Genomic DNA, 16374 nt, shown 5'->3' with positions numbered 1-16374 from the left:
TTCTCCTCCATAGATGCTGCCTGACCTGCTGAGTACCTGCAGCATTTTGTGAGATATTCCAGAGATTTGCGGAGGAAGGGGTTGACCAGGCAGGCAGCCAGTAACTCAGAGCCAAGCGGTGGTGATGGGCAGTACCAGGAGAGTGATGGTGATGGGTTACTATATTCTCAGCAATAAGCAGAGTCCTTCCAAAACAGAGAGGTATATTGCTGGGGACTAGAAAGGGCAGCCTTCAACAGATGTTGCTAAGCCCCACCACAACCCTGCTCGATCTGAACCCCCACCCAGCCTGCACTCATTTCACCAACCACACCTATTCCTCCCTCCCACCCTTTAAATATATCTTGGACTGTGTTTGGTGACCTGGTGCACCATCTTTTGGTTCCAGAGATAAAGTTGCCTCCGAATATGTGGTCAGTAAGTTTTTTAATTTTCACCATTGTGCTTCACAGGTCCGAGCTCAGAGATCACTGAGCTCTTGGCAAGCTGGAATGATTCCCAGCTGCTGCAGCTGACGGGTTTCTACCGGGACAGGCTGGAGCAGGCGATGGAAGGAGGGGTGCACGGAGTGAGCCTGGCGTTAACGGCCGAGAATCAGTTCAGCGGAGAGGAACATCGGGTGAGTGGGAGGAGAATGGGTTTGAATTTTCACACATCACAAGACTGATGGGTGTCGGACCTCTGACTCATTAGATATTAAATCAGAGAAAAGAACAACTGGGAAATAAATATTGTACATGCAATCTCAAAGATGTGAATCTGAACCAGTGATAGAAAGGGGCGCAAAGACCCTGCAGACTGGTGGGTAGCTGCTCAGATTGAGTTGAGCAAGTGACAGTTGTGCGGTCTTACAGTATTAAATGGAAATATGACAGGAGGTTTGGATTTGGAAAGATCATGCAGCCTAACAGCAGGATATCAATGAGAATCAGGACATCATTAGTGGGTGCCACAGGAGCTTGAGTGTGTTCTGTTCTGAGAGGAGATGATTCCATTAGAGTCTGAAACTGCAAACAGTGTGAATCGGGGAATGCCGCCATGTTGTAATGTGTAATCACTGAAGAAACCTCCACTGAAAAAGGGAAAGGAAATGAATCTGGTGTCAGCCGGTAATCCGCTGTCATGTTGGACACTGGTGGTCTGAAGGAGGAATCACATCATCTTTTCTGCAACCTCTCCGAGACTGCTCACTCTGTTATGAAAAGCCTCCTGACTTCTTTCTTCATCTGTGATCGTTATTTTCTGATTTCTGTTTTACACGGTCAAATCTGGTGAGGAATTATTTATGGATTTGGAGCCACGTCAACGAAGCGGTCACAGACCAGCCAGGATCTCATTGACTGGTGGACCAGGTTCCCGGTGAATGTCCCTCCGTGTGCTCTGCACTCAGAATGTACAGTCCATGTCCAGACAGGATCAGCACCCGTCCGGGTCACTGCTCAGTGTGATCCCGTTACTGAGCACATCATTTACTTCTCATTCACTGTGTGAATCTGTCAGTCCCCAATATGTTCACTGTTACTCTTCACAGAAAATCTCTGATCTCGCTGATAAGGGAGAGCGGGCGGACAGTTCTAAACTCCTTCTGAGCCTGGTGATGGAGAAAGGCTCCCGCGCCCGCAGGGTGATGTGGGAAACATTTGTCAAAATGCGGATTGGTGTCCCAAAGTTTGACAAAATATTGAAGGAAATACAGATGTATGGTGAGATAATATCAGTAATTAATTCAAATTTGAGTTGCAAAACATTACACTTCACAATTTTCCATAAATTATCCCCTTAATGTGTTTAAATTCAAACAGGTTCTGATCCATCCCATCGATCAAATCCCACTCATGGTTTACTCAAGATTCTCAGTGAATTGAAAGGTGAGTGAACATGTGTTGAAAATTCAAGAGTATAACAGAGGAATAGGCCATTAGGCAAATAATATTGTGCCGAAACAGCTAACAAGTAAATCAAACCCAAACTCTAATCTCCCCTTCCGACTCCATCTCCATATGCCTCCATCTTCCTTTATCCATGTACCTAACCAAACATCTCTTAGAAGCTTCAAAAAATTTACGTCTACCACCTTTCCAGTCAGTGCTTTCCAGGCATCGATGACTCTTCCCCCTTCACTCTACACCCTCTCACCTTCAATAGCATTTGAGACATTCAGAAAACGATTCTCTCTGTTCACTCTATTTATGCCTCTCTTAATGTGGCAAACATTTGTCAGAGCTCCCCTCAGCCTCCGATGATCCAGAGATGACAATCTAATTTTATCCAGCCTCTCATGATAGCACATGCCCTCTAAACCAGAGAGCATCGTGGTAAACCTCTTCTGCTCCCTCTCTAAAGCCTCAACATCCCTCCGGTAGTGGGGCAATCGGAACGGTACGCAATGACCCCGATGAGGCTGAGGCGGAGTTCATCAAGATGAAATTTGACCTCCGTTTCCACCAACGGTTGTAATTTGCGTCGGGCGGTTCAGTTGTTGAGCCACGAGGGTCTGACCAGGTAAATATTGGCACTGTGACAGAGAACACAGTGAGACACAGGGAAACGTGTTTGCCAGAGGGAGAGTTTTCACAGGACATTTTGAGGAAAGGGGCAGAGAGCTGGCGAGTTTGAGGAAGGTGGTCACACCGCTCTGGGGCCTGCAACTACAGATCCCCAGCGGAGTTTGAGTGGAAAAGGGGGCAATTTGGAGAATGACAAAAAAAAGAATATTTCTTCATATCAAAAAGTCAAATCCTTCTCTTGCCAGCGACTATCCGCTCCAGGATAGCCTCACCCTTAACCATTTTCTAAACGACTTCAGTTTCTTTAGATTATTTTTGTTTTTTCGAGTTGCTCATCCATTGAAGTTCTATTCATAGAATAGTAATAATAACGTCACTTTAATCAGCAAAGCAGCATATGAACCCTGCTCTCTTCACATCTACACTCACTTAGTGCAAACATTGCTAAAGGTATCCAGTTTAATTTCCAAATCAATAATCCTGGGAATTCTAGCAGTGAGACAGGATTACTGAGGGTGAGATCGGAGACAAATTCTTCAGCTCAGTTCACAGAAGCTGAAATTGATGTGTGCCGGTTTGTGTGCTGGACACTGTGGAAGGTGAAGAGATGAGAATTAGGACAGAGAAACCGAAGGTTTTTGGATTGCGGAATGGAATGTGGAAAGGACTGAAAATATCTATAAATAATGTTGCAATTACTTAAATTGTGACCATCTGGATGAGAAGCTTACTACATCCATAAGCCCATCATGCCTGTGAAAATGGAGCCCGCGGCAGTGCATGGGCTAAAGAGATTGTAAGGGTTCATCATCGCAGACTGAGTTGGATCAGTCAACTACACATTGAACAGAGGACAGAGCATAGGAAGGACAAATATCGCAAAACTTATTAATATTGCATCAGACCATGTTTTATTTGATTATTCGAAGCTCTTAAAATAAATATAGGGAATCTCGGCCAGAACCCTGGTTCAGTCTCTCTCACTTACAGGAACAAATCCCAGAGATGATAATTTGAATTTGGTACCAGAGATAGACCAATCAGGAAGTTTACAAACTACTCACGTCTCTGTCACCTCTGTTAATGCTGTTCCAGTCCACATGCAGTCAAAGAAACCCCTCAGTGTCCCTGAACACGGGTTTAGTAAATCACTACAAACTTGTTCCTCATTGTCCTTCATCTGGTTTACAGAAGGAACAGGGCCAACAGTGAAATTACCACACCCATTTCTGAACAGGAAACAGATATACTCCCTGATTATTGAACATCATTTCTACCAGTGTCACATTCTCTAAATTAAATGTGTGCAAGATCAATGTTTTCCTACGTTGCCTATCACATCTGAATAGATTGAACTGAGACCCCAAACGTACCTGACAGTGTCCTGCCGCACTGTGAGACCCCACACACTCCTGGCAGGGTCCTGACACACTGTGAGACCCCACACAACCCTGATTGGGTCCTGACACACTAAGAGAAGCCACATACCCCTGGCAGGTTTCAGATACATTGTGAGACCCAGATCTTATCAGGGAGCCTAATGTAAAGGGAACGTTAGGAGACAGTTAGTGACTGGGTAAAAGCCAAGGAATAAGATTTAAAAAAAAAGTTGTTTTATTTTCTCTTTCTTTCATGGCCTTCTGTCTCTTTAACCAATCAACTTCAACCCTCCCCCTCCAAGTTTCACCCATCGCCTGGTAATTCTCTCTCCCCTCTCCTCCCCACACCTGCCCCCTCCCCCCCCACCACACTTTTCAATTCTACTCCCCAGCGTTTTGTTTCCAGACCTACCGAAGTGTTTAAGCCCGGAACGTCAACTATACTTTTTTTCCATAGATGCAGCCTGGCCTTCCGAGTTCCTCCAGCATTTTGTGTGTGTTGCTGCGTTTTCAGCATCTACAGATTCTCTCTTGATTGTGAAATTATAGAGCAGTTTGCCCAACCTTAGTGGTTGGGGAAGTGTGAGAGTCTATTATTAAGATTGAGGTTCTGAGGTATTTACAGCCTAATTATAAAATAAGTCAAAGTCAACATAGTTAATATGAAGGGAAATCTTGCCTGATAGATCTGCTAGAGTTCATTGAGGACATTCCAAACAGGGTGGACAAAGGAGATGCAGTGCATGTCATTATATTTTCATAAGGCGTATTATAAGTTAACTCATGAATCTACTTAACAAGATAAAATCCGATGGCGTTACAGGATAGAGGAATAGGTTGGCATAGGACACTCAATGCTGCTGTGGAGTTTGACTCTGTGGTTAAGAAGGCATACAGCGCATTGGCCTTCATCAACCGTGGGATTGAGTTCAAGAGCCGAGAGGTAAAGTGGCAGTTATATAGGACCCTGGTCAGACACCACTTGGAGTACTGTGCTCAGTTCTGGTCACCTCACTATGGGAAGGATATGGAAACTATAGAAAGGGTGCAGTGGAGATTTACAAGGATGTTAACTGTATTGGGTGCATGCCCTATGAGAATAGGTTGAGTGAAACTGGCCATTTCTCCTTGGGGTGAGGAAGGATGAGAGGTGACCTGATAGAGGTGTATAAAGTGATGAAAGCTGTTGATCGTGTGGATAGTCAGAGGCTTTTTCCCAGTGCTGAAATGGCTAGCACGAGAGGACATAGTTTTATGTTGCTTGGAAGCAGGTACAGAGGAGATGTCAGGGGCTCAGAGAGTGGTGAGTACATCCTCTGGATGGCTACATGGAGCTTAGAAAAATAGAGGGCTATGGGTAAACCCAGGTAAACTGTAAGGTAAGCACGTGTTCGGCACAGCTTTGTGGGCCGAAGGACTTGTATTGTGCTGTAGGTTTTCCAAGTTTCTAATCTTCTACCACACCACAGATCCACAAATGTATTCCTTTTTATTTTGAATCAGTGATGGTGAGAGGGGAGGGGGAGCTGTGATTCCCGTTACCTATTCCGTTGACAGAATGCCCACTATCATTTTCTCTATCTCCAAAGTCCACATCAACACCGGGCTTTGAAAGTTTTTCCACAGAACAATGATAGAAGTGGCAGTAGTGGGAGTTTGTCTAGTCGGGGCTCAGTAAACTACCAGGGAAAACTCAACTTCACTGAACAATCAATGTGGAAATGTGATGATCTGATGATTATCTGGCCCATGCCTCTCCGTCCACTTTGGGGTCTGATAATCAAACTTAATTCAGTGTAAGAAAATCCAGTGATAAGTTCAAATAATGCAAAACCTTTGAGCTAATCCTTGTCTACTTAAATAGTGAGTTCTGAGTTGAAGCATTTAACATTTTATCTCTGTTTCCATGGAAGATGCTCAACAGAAACACAAGGAGACTCTACGGGCACAAACTGAAAAACTGAGAGCGAATACGATCCTGATGACGGAGAAGGTGAAGGTTTTCCAGCTGGTTGATCGATACGCTGAGCTCACGGTCATTTCTACTGTTCGAGATCGGAGACTGGTGGAACATGAGCTGCTGGCAAGAGGCAGAGACCACGAGGAGTGGAGAGAGAAACATCTCCGCAGAAAGCTGGAAAAAATCCGGACTGATCAGTTGTTCCAGAGCAGCTTTTCCCGGAGTAAATCCAAATCTGGGAGTTCAGCAGCAGTGGCTGGAGTCCCGGGGATCGGGAAAACAACAATGGTACAAAAGATTGTTTATGATTGGGCCATGGGGAAAATATACCAACAATTCCAGTTTGTCTTCAGTTTCAAATTCCGGGATTTAAACTCTATTAACTGCAGAAAAAACCTGAGGCAACTAATTCAGGATCAATATCCTTACTTTGGGAATATCCTGAGAGATGTTTGGAAGAATCCAGAGGGATTGCTGTTTATATTTGATGGTCTGGATGAATTCGAGCACAGAATTGATTTTGCTGACAGTCAAAGAGATACAGAACCCAAGCACCAATGCCCAGATCCCGAGTGGTGGTGTGAAGTGTCTGACATTTTGTACAGTTTAATCCAGGGCAAGCTGCTCCCAGGGTGTTCAGTGCTGGTGACCACCCGTCCCACTGCGTTACATTTATTGGATAAAGCCAAGATCAGCGTCTGGGCTGAAATCCTGGGATTTGTTGGTGAGGAACGGAAGGAATATTTCATCAGGTATTTTGAAGATCAGACGGTGGCAGAAGCTGTTTTCAAACACGTGAAGGAGAATGAGATCCTGTACACCATGAGCTACAACCCCTCCTACTGCTGGATCCTCGCTCTGGCACTGGGCCCCTTCTTCACACAAAGAGTCCGGGACCCGCAGCGAGTTCCCAAGACGATCACCCAACTGTACTCGTACTATATTTACAACATCCTGAAGAACCACAGCCGTGAGATTGAGAAACCCCGTGATGTGTTACTCAGGGTTGGTCAGATGGCCTTCAGAGGAGTGTCCGAGAGGAAGATCATATTTACATATGGAGATTTGATCAGTTACAATCTGCAGCCTTCCCAGTTCCTGTCCGGGTTCCTGATGGAGCTTTTGGAGAGAGAGGATTCTGCCCAGAGCGTGGTGTACACATTCCCACACCTCACCATCCAAGAGTTTGTAGCTGCAGTCGCACAATTCCTGACCCTACATCCCAAGGATATCCTGAAATTCCTCACTGAAACCCACAACATGACAGATGGGCGGTTTGAGGTATTCCTCCGTTTTGTGGCTGGTCTCTCCTCCCCAATGACAGCTCGGGGCCTGGAGGTGTTTCTGGGTCCATTTCCTCATCAAACAACCTGCCGGGTGATTGACTGGGTGAAGGAGGAGGTTAAACGACAGAGTGGAAACACGAGGATTGCATCTCGTAAAAGGAGCCTCCTGAACACACTGCACTACCTGTTTGAGTCTCAGAATCGTGGACTGGCTCAGGCCGCACTGGGATCTGTGAACAAACTCTCATTCAGTGGAATGGCACTGACCCCGATTGACTGCGCGGTCCTGTCTCATGTCATCGGACTCTGTGATACAATAAAACACCTCGACCTGCAGGGCTGTCACATTCAGTGTGAAGGAATCCAGCGGCTGGGACCCGGGCTGCACAAGTGCCAGGAGTTGAGGTAACTTGATTTATCTTTCACTCTGAACTGTGAAACAGTTCCGTTGTGTTGTTTCAAAGTAAAACAATTTGGGTTAAACAGTTGTAAATCAGATTGTGAAGAATAGTGACAAATACCCAGGGGATCGGTCAGTAATTCTCCAAAGACGGGAGGGTTCTGTGTTTCCTTGTGACGAGATGTTGGAGACTTCATCAGATCATTGGGCATCTCCTCCCGATTGTGGTCCTCAATTCAGAAAGACCCATCCCGTAAAATCTATTTCTGCATCCTCTAATCTTCTGCAGTTATCTCTTCCCTTTGGTATCCTCCCGAGGGATCTGTATTTCCCATCCCCTTTCCCCCCGTGGGATCTCTTCCCCATTCCCATTTTTTCCCTTCGGGATCTCCTTTTACCCATATCCCTTACTCCTGCGGAATCTCTCATCCTCATCCTCATTCCTCCTACGGGATGTTTACTATTTCCTCTCTTTCTCCTGCAGGTTTTCTCTTCCCACCTCTTTCCCTCAGGTGGGGTCTCTTCCACCATCTCCCATCGACACATTCCCTTTCACAAATTTTCCTCACTGTGGGACTTTCTATCATCCTTCATCCCTGATACTCCCAACGCTCTCATATCAGGAACATTTTTCTAGCCATCGGGGAATGAGATTATGTGGAGTTTACAGGGTCACACCGACAGACTACATTACTGATATTCAGTGAATACCCTGGAGCTGGGCAGTGATGCGTACTCCGTTCAGTGATTTGCTGAAGTGGTTAATATTTCCTGAAATATCCGAGTGAGAGAAATTCCCCCAGACCCACGGCTTGAATCACTTTGTTCATCAATTTGTCTGTTTGTGTTTAGCCTTGGGGGAAATGAACTGGGAGATTCAGGAGTGAAACTGGTGTCTGCGGCTCTGAGGAACCCGGAGTGTAAAATACAGAAACTGTGGTAAGTACCAGACTGTGAGAGATTGTGTTTACAGTCACTGGGTGTCTGATATTGAACATGAATGTGATCAGTAATTGTATAACTGATAAGCACTAGGGATTTGTACCATCTCCTGTCTCTCTGTGTCCTTCACCCTCAGTCTCTCTCATCTCCAGGCTCTGGGATGTCGGTCTCACATATTGTGGTGCTGAGGATCTCGCCTCCGCACTCAGAACAAACCCATCACTGACGGAGCTGGGCCTGGGTTATAATGAACTGGGAGATTCAGGAATAAAGCTGGTGTCTGTGGCTCTGACAAACCCCAAGTGTGGAATAGAGAAACTGGGGTAAGTACCAGACTGTGGGAGATTGTGTTTACAGTCACTGGGTGTCTGACACTGAACATTAATGTGATCAGTACTTGTGTTACAGTCTCCTGTCTCTCTGTGTCCTTCATCCTCACCTCCAGGCTGAGGGATATCGGTCTCACAGATTCTGGTGCCGAGGATCTTGCCTCTGCTCTCAGTACAAACATATCACTGACGGAGCTGGAGCTGGGATTCAACTCGCTCACGGACCGATCTGTCCCCGCTCTCCGCCGCCTCATATTGGCCCTCCCGAGTCTGAAGCTGATCGAGTGAGTATTTGTGTTAATGTTCAATGTAATAAAATATCAGCGGATCCGCGGGTTTACTGGTGATATTTGTCTGTGAGTGTTGTTGAAACGTTAACCCCGGTCCCCTGTTACTGACACTGTTGTGTAATCTGTTTATTTCATCTTTATTCTCCCATCTGTTTTAGCTTGTGGAGGAATCAGTTCAGTCAGACTGGTGGGAAGGAACTGAGATCTCTGCAGGAACCCAGACCCGGACTGACAGTTGATCTGTGAACATCTGAATGGTGAACTAGCTCCAGTCTCACACTCTGTGACGTCCAAAGCGATCCAGTAGTGACGCAATTCCGCATCCTATCCAGCTGCACGTGTCCGGATTCAACAGCTGCTCCAAATGGCGTGCCGGGGAATTACACAGAGAGGAAGAGCCCAGGGGGCCGGGTTAGATCTGGGAAACCAGTGTCCCTGGGAGAGAATCCTTTTACTCACTTTGAGCTGAGAACATCCTGGCCAATATAATGATGTTAAATAGACAAATCCCTCGGCAATGACCCTGGATCTGCAGCAATCTCGGACAGGGCCCTGAAGTGTGATTTTATAATCATCGGTTCCCCGATGCAGAGTGAAGGTGAGAAACGGGACTGATTATTCAAACTGTCACGCGTTGTCGCCGGTCAGTTAATTGTGTGTGACTGTGAGCGAGTCGGGAGCAGCTTATTTATTCCCACACGTCAGCAGCTCACACATTGTTTAATGTAGCTTTGAACGTTTGTCAAGATGAAGTCAATAAAATCACTGACGTACAAAAAAGCTGGAGAAACTCAGCAGGTCGGGCAGTATCCGTTGAAAGGAGCAGTCAACGTTTCGAGCCGAAACCCTCCGTCAGTACTAAAGAAGGAGAGGTCACTGGCCCTATAAAGAAGGTGGGGGGAGGGTGGAATGTGCCAGGTGAAAAACCAATGAGAGGAAAGATCAAGGGCTGGGGGAGGGGAAGCAAGGTGGGGATAGGCAGAAAAGGTGAAGGAGGAATCTAAGGGGAAAACACTATGGGTAGTAGAAGGCAGAATCGTGACAGAGGTGACAGGCAGCTAGAAGAGGAGACAGAGTGAAGGTGGGATGGTGGAAGGGATAAGGAGGGAATTACCGCAAGTTAGAGAATTCAATGTATATACCAAGGGGCTGGAGACTACCCAGACTGTAGATGAGGTGTTGTTCCTCCAACCGAAGTTTGACCTCATCATGGCAGTAGAGAAGGCCATGTATGGACATATCCGAATGGGAATGTGAAGGAGAGCTGAAGTGAGTGGCAACCAGGAGGTCCTGTCTGTTGTGGCGGACGGAGCGGTCCCCCAATCTGCATCGTGTCTTGCCGATGTAGGGGAGGCCGCACCGGGAGCACCGGATGCAATAGATGACCCCAACAGACTCACAAGTGAAGTGTTGCCTCACCTGGAAGGACTGTTTGGGGCCCTGAATGGTGGAACAGAACCCCACCAAAAATTATCAAACCATTGTTTCCCATACCATCACTGCCCTTATCAACTACGGAGACGTTCCATCCTCAGCCAAAAAACTCATAATTCACACACTCCGCTCGCTTTGACCTCCTCCCCAAGATCCATAAGACTGACTGTCCTGGTAGGCCTATAGTTTCGGCCCGCTCATGTCCCATCGAACTTGTATCTGCCTACCTTGACTCCATTTTGTCACCCATAGTTCAGTCCCTCCCTACCTACATCCGGGATACATCCCATGTCCGCCACCTCTTCAATAACTTCCAGTGCCCCAGTCCTGACCGATTCATTTTCACCATGGATGTCCATTCCTTATACACTTCATTCCCCATCAAGAAGGCCTCAAAGCCCTCCGCTACTTTCTGTACAATAGACCTCACCAGTTCCCCAACACCACTACTCTCCTCAGATTGGCGGAACTGGTACTCACACTTAATAACTTCTCTTTCGGCTCTTCCCACTTTCTTCAGACCAAGGGTGTATCTATGGGAACTCGCATGGGCCCCAGTTATGCCTGCCTCTTCGTGGGTTATGTGCAACAATCTATGCTGCAAATCTATACTGGTACTGCTCCCCAACTTTTCCTTCGATACATTGACGACTACATTGGTGCTGCTTCCTGCACCCATAATGAGCTTGTCAATTTCATTGACTTTGCCTTTAACTTGCACCCAGCCCGCAAATTCACTCGGTCCATCTTGGGCACTTCTCTCCCCTTTCTCGATCTCTCGGTCTCCATCTCTGGAGATAGACTGAAAACTGACATCTTCTATAAACCCACTGACTCCCATAACTACCTTGATTATACCTCTTCCCACCCTGCCAAATGCAAAAATTCTATTCCCTATTCCCAGTTCCTCCGTCTCCACCGCATCTGCTTCCAGGATGAAGCTTTCCAGTCCAGGTGATCTCAAATGTCCTCTTTCTTTAAGAATTGTGGTTTGCCTTCTGCCGTCATCAATGATGCCCTTACCCGCATATCCTCCATTTCCTGCACTTTGGCCCTCACCCCATCCTCCCGTCACTATAACAGGGTCTGAGTCTCCTTGTCGTCATCTACCACCCCACCAGCCTCTGGATCCAGTATATTATCCTCTGCAACTTCTGCCACATTCAACAGGAGCCCACCACTAAGGGCATCTTTCCCTCTCTACCACTCTGCTTTTCGCAAGGATCATTCCCTCCACGACTGCCTGGTCCACACGTCCCTCCCCACAGATCTCCCACCTGGTACTTATCCTTGCAAGTGTAAGTGCTACAGCTGTCCCTGCACCTCCTCTCTTACCACCATTCAGGGCCCCAAACAGTCTTCCCAGGTGAGGCAACACTTCACTGGTGAGTCTGTTGAGGTAATCTATTGCATCCGTTTCTCCCGGTGCGGCCAACTCTACATCAGTGAGACCCGACGCAGATTGGGGACCGCTTAGTCAAGACAGGATCTGCCGGTTCCCACTCACTTCAATCTGCGTCACATTTCCATTTGGATATGGCCATACATGGCCTCCTCTACTGCCATGTTGAGGTCAAACTCAGGCTGGAGGAGCAACATCTCATATACCGTCTGGGTAGCCTCGAGCCCCTTGTTATGAACATCGAACTCTCCAACTTCCGGTAATTCCCTTCCTCAATCCCATGTTCAGTCTGTCTCCTCTTCTAGCTGCCCATCACCTCTCTCATGATTCTGCCTTATTCTACTACTCATAGTGCTTTTGCTTTAGATTTGTTCTGCACCTCTCCTGCCGATCCCCTCACTGCTTCCACTCCCCCACCCCTTGATCTTTCCTCTGATTGGTTTTTCACCTGGCACATTCCACCCTCCCCCCACCTTCTTTATAGGGCCCCTGCACCCTCCTTCTTCACTCCTGATGAAGTGTCTAGGCCCGAAACGTTGACTATTCCCTTGCAGAACTCAACCACCTTGCTAATTTAATTGATACCGCAATCTGTGAGTTCTTCATTTTCAAGGACAATCCCTTTATACCTGTAATTTGCTTGGGTTTTGAAGAGTCAGGGCGAAATTTTTCAAAATGTAGGTTTGAATTGAGCAGAAAATATGTTGAATGTTTTCAATTGTCTGCCACTCATGAACAAAGGACATTTTGACTAACATCTGCTTTTAATTGAATTGCACTGACACCGCGTTCTCTGAAAGGCAGATCGTTAGAAATAGCCCGTGCACATTGAAAAAAAAGGAGCTTTTCGGATCTGGCATTGAAAGACTATGCATGCCGGCAATGAACATTCATTACTGAAACGAATGCTAACGTAGGCATGTGATGCCTTTTGAGACACTGCTCATGCACTCTTCTTCGGTTCTGCCTGCCTCTCCTTTCCTTTCGTAATCACTGAAGAAAGCGGGGAGCTGATATACAGGAGCACACAGAACATGTGAATTACATCAAATGGATTAAAAAAAATAAGGTCAGCAGATATTTCTGAAATGAAAGAAAAACTTAGCTAATAAATGTTGTGTGGGGGAGAACAGGGGTAACAAAATGCTAAACCAGTTGCCGTGGCATTTGGACAATAAAGATCAGTGATGGACGTGCCTGATGGAGTTGAGTCCAGGGAAGTGCGGGGGCTGTCCTTGGAGTTCTACTGTAAGTGAAGGTATGCGATCAATGACAGACGGTTAACAGAATTGTCCACTATTGCTTGACAGAGTAATCTGTCCGCCGAAATACAGAGTTCACTGACAGTGTGTATGCAAGCTGGCAGGGTGTTATAAGCGTATGTGGCATGTTTGCCTTCAGTGGGAAGACGAGTGAGAGGAATAGTCAGTAATTCATATAAACCTCCGGTAGTATTTCAGTTACAGTTTTGAATTCAATGACAGTTACCGGGAGGATAGGACATTGAACATCACTGCACAATACAGGCGCATCGGCCGATGACGTTGTACCGACCTTTTAATCTACCCTAAGATAAATCTAAACATCCGCTATAACACAGCCTGCTATTTATATCACCAATGTGCCTAAATAAGAGTTTGTGAATGCCCCCAGTGTATCCGCCTCTATTGGAGCATTCCATACACCCACCATTCTCTGTACAACGACCGTGCCTCTAACAAACTCGAATAGACCATCAGACCATAAGACATGGGAGCAGAATCAAGTCATTCAACTCAGTGCGTGAACCCTGCCATTCCATCATGGCTGATCCCAGATCCCACTCAACCCCATTCGCCTGACTCCTCCCCATATCCGTAGATGCTCTTACCGATCAGCAATGTTCTGGTCCAACTAAATAAAAATCCTGCACTCTAACGACCTCTTAGTTAACTGTCGCATCGTCTGAAAACTTTCAATCCCGCCCCCAAGACCTCAAACAAACCATTTTTAAAAGTCGCAAGCAAGAGTGGTTTCGGAACAGACTTCCCTGAAGACACCAATGGTCATAGACCTCCAAGCGGAATACTCGCCAAATACTACCATCCTCTGTGAAAGCTAATTCTGTATTCACACAGCCACATTTTCCGGCTCGTATGCCCCCAGAATTTATGGATGATCCTACAATGGAGAACCCTATCAAACGCCTTACTAAAGTCCATCTGCAACACACCCACTGTTCTACCTTCATCAGTGTGCTTGGTCACATCGTCACAGAATTTGTTCGGCTCGTGATTCATGACTTGATCCTCAGAAAGCCAAGTTGACTATCCTCAATCAGACTAAGTTTCCCCAAATACTAGTAAACCCTTTCTGACCAATAATTCAGCCACCGCTGAAGTAAGACTGTGGTCTGTAATTCTCAGTACTATCTTCTTCCCATTCCCTGAACAGAGGAATCACATTTGCCAACCTGCAGTCGTCTGGTTCGACTCCTATGGCAAATGAGTATGCGGCAGCTTTTGAAAGAGGGTTTTACCAGGATACTGTCTGAATTACAGGCTGTGACCAGGAAAACAAGGAATCGACCGGCAGATCCAGTGGTTCAGGAAATCCTGTCCATTTCGGAGACGGGATTGCGGAATGTGAAAGTACAGTAAAGCCACAGAGGAACAGTCGACCTTCTGAAATGTGTAGACATGGGGGAAGCCGTGCTGTTCCACTCAGTGATTGAATCGGGCGCCTGAGTTCGGGCATCACGTGATAAAACTAGTGTGATTGGTGTTCGGAGGGCGGACAATTCAACCCTCGCAACTAATCGGGCAAAACAGAAATCTCTGGACCCCTTGTGAGGAATACTGTATGAAATATGGTGCTCCCGTTAGTGCAACACAGTGAAGAGATTCCCACTCAAACCTATATCTGATTGACTATTTAGTATAATGAAAATACGGCTCCCTTGGCCTGGACATTGAGGTATTATGTTAGAGTCCAACTGGTTCCAATGCAACCCTTTCATTTGCTCCGTTTCATGTATCTTTCGTCGTTACAGCGGAAGTGGTTAAATTAACTGTATTCGTGACACGGTTTAATCTGGATTACAATCCAGATTGGTTGTTTGCCCAAGTTACTAGTCCAGTGATTTGCAAATTTTAACCTCGATTGCAAATTATTTTAACTTGTGCATGCGAACCTCAGGGAGATTTACCCATAATTTACATTTACTGTTGCAAAATATTTCCCCGCACTCTGGAAAATTGGCTGAAATTTCTAGTTGCGGAAAACACTCCCGCATACTCCAGGTGTCACTTTCGAAATGATTTATTTTCTAAATGGGCCATCCGAATTGAGCGCAGTGCTACTCTCGGCAGTGGCCGGGAGAGAACCATCCGCCATGTGGGAATCTGATCCAGGTTCTCAGCGGCACGGGGATGAATGAGGAACACTCAGATGCGTTGGCACTTCAACACAACACATTCCTGTTTCCGGTTCCATGATGCTTTATTATGGTCGTGGCCAATCCAGACTCAAATGCTCCATAACCGCAGACGCTTTATCGGCCCGCGATGCTGGAGCCTAAGATGCCAAAAGCATGTTCCGCATTGCTCTCTCTGGGCGCTGCTTCTTTGCTGGGATGTGTTGCTGTTTCGCCTTTGATCTTGTTTCCAGCTGTTTGCATTCGTATCCGATTACCCTGCTCTGTGATTATAAATTTGTAGATTTCAAGTTCAAGTTGCTTTCTATTGTCGTTTCGACCATAACTGCAGGTACAGTACAGAGTAAAAACGAGACAACGTTTTTTGGGACTATGGTGCTACATGAACAATACAAAAACTACACTGAAATACGGAAACCGACACGAAAACTACACTAGACTACAGACTTACCCAGGACTGCATAAAGTACTCAGAACATTGTAGACATTGCAATAAATATAAACAAGACAATAGGCAGAGCAGAGGTCAGTAGGTTGGTAGTCGGATGGCTTGGGGGCAAATCTGTTACAGAAAAAAATCAGTTGAATGGTGGCGCCCGGAATCGGTCCGCTTCTGTACTCCCGCGGAGTCACGGGTGTAGTTAATTTAATGTCTATTTGAGAGCGGAATGGACGGGAGAGCCGGAATGCTAGGGCTTGTTTTTATTCCTGGCATGGACTCCTGCCCTCTCGCCTCGCCTCCGCTTCCTAGCACGCCACTTACGATATTCCTTTACCACTCCGGAAGCTGAAATAACCTGGACTGGTATAGCGTGACAGCTTTTGTTTTATTTTGAGGTGCACCACCGTTGTGAGATATTGCGTTATTACAGGGTATTTTGTCGTTCGTGTAAAGAACATCACTATTAGGAGCAGAACACGTAACACATTTCTGTTTATGTTTGTGCTGAATTTTATTCCTGCAGAGATTGTGAGTAGAGATGATTTTCTTCTTTTCACATTTTCTCCGAAAACACGAACCGCGTGAATT

The 16374-nt window shown here is 46.2% G+C and overlaps 1 protein-coding gene across 4 annotated transcripts in view; it reads left to right on the top strand.

The window, feature by feature from the left end:
- The window catches only part of LOC132388350 (NACHT, LRR and PYD domains-containing protein 3-like), a 28139-nt gene extending 18160 nt beyond the window's left edge, over positions 1-9979 (top strand). For 3 of the 4 annotated variants that reach the window (XM_059960689.1, XM_059960691.1, XM_059960690.1), the window contains 8 exons: positions 453-619; positions 1532-1703; positions 1803-1868; positions 5800-7537; positions 8385-8471; positions 8627-8797; positions 8920-9087; positions 9252-9979. In XM_059960689.1, coding sequence (XP_059816672.1) covers positions 453-619; positions 1532-1703; positions 1803-1868; positions 5800-7537; positions 8385-8471; positions 8627-8797; positions 8920-9087; positions 9252-9339 — 2657 coding nt within the window. In that variant the 3' untranslated portion in view covers positions 9340-9979. Of the gene's footprint in view, positions 1-452; positions 620-1531; positions 1704-1802; positions 1869-5799; positions 7538-8384; positions 8472-8626; positions 8798-8919; positions 9088-9251 lie in introns of those variants that run through there. The other variant, XM_059960692.1, reaches the window with a different exon arrangement.
- The last annotated feature ends 6395 nt before the right edge of the window (positions 9980-16374 follow it).

Source organism: Hypanus sabinus, unplaced genomic scaffold (genome assembly GCF_030144855.1).
Source record: "Hypanus sabinus isolate sHypSab1 unplaced genomic scaffold, sHypSab1.hap1 scaffold_302, whole genome shotgun sequence".
Classification (NCBI taxonomy): Eukaryota; Metazoa; Chordata; class Chondrichthyes; order Myliobatiformes; family Dasyatidae; genus Hypanus; species Hypanus sabinus.
Note: the sequence above shows the minus strand (reverse complement) of the source record. Positions and strands in the feature narration are given on the sequence as shown.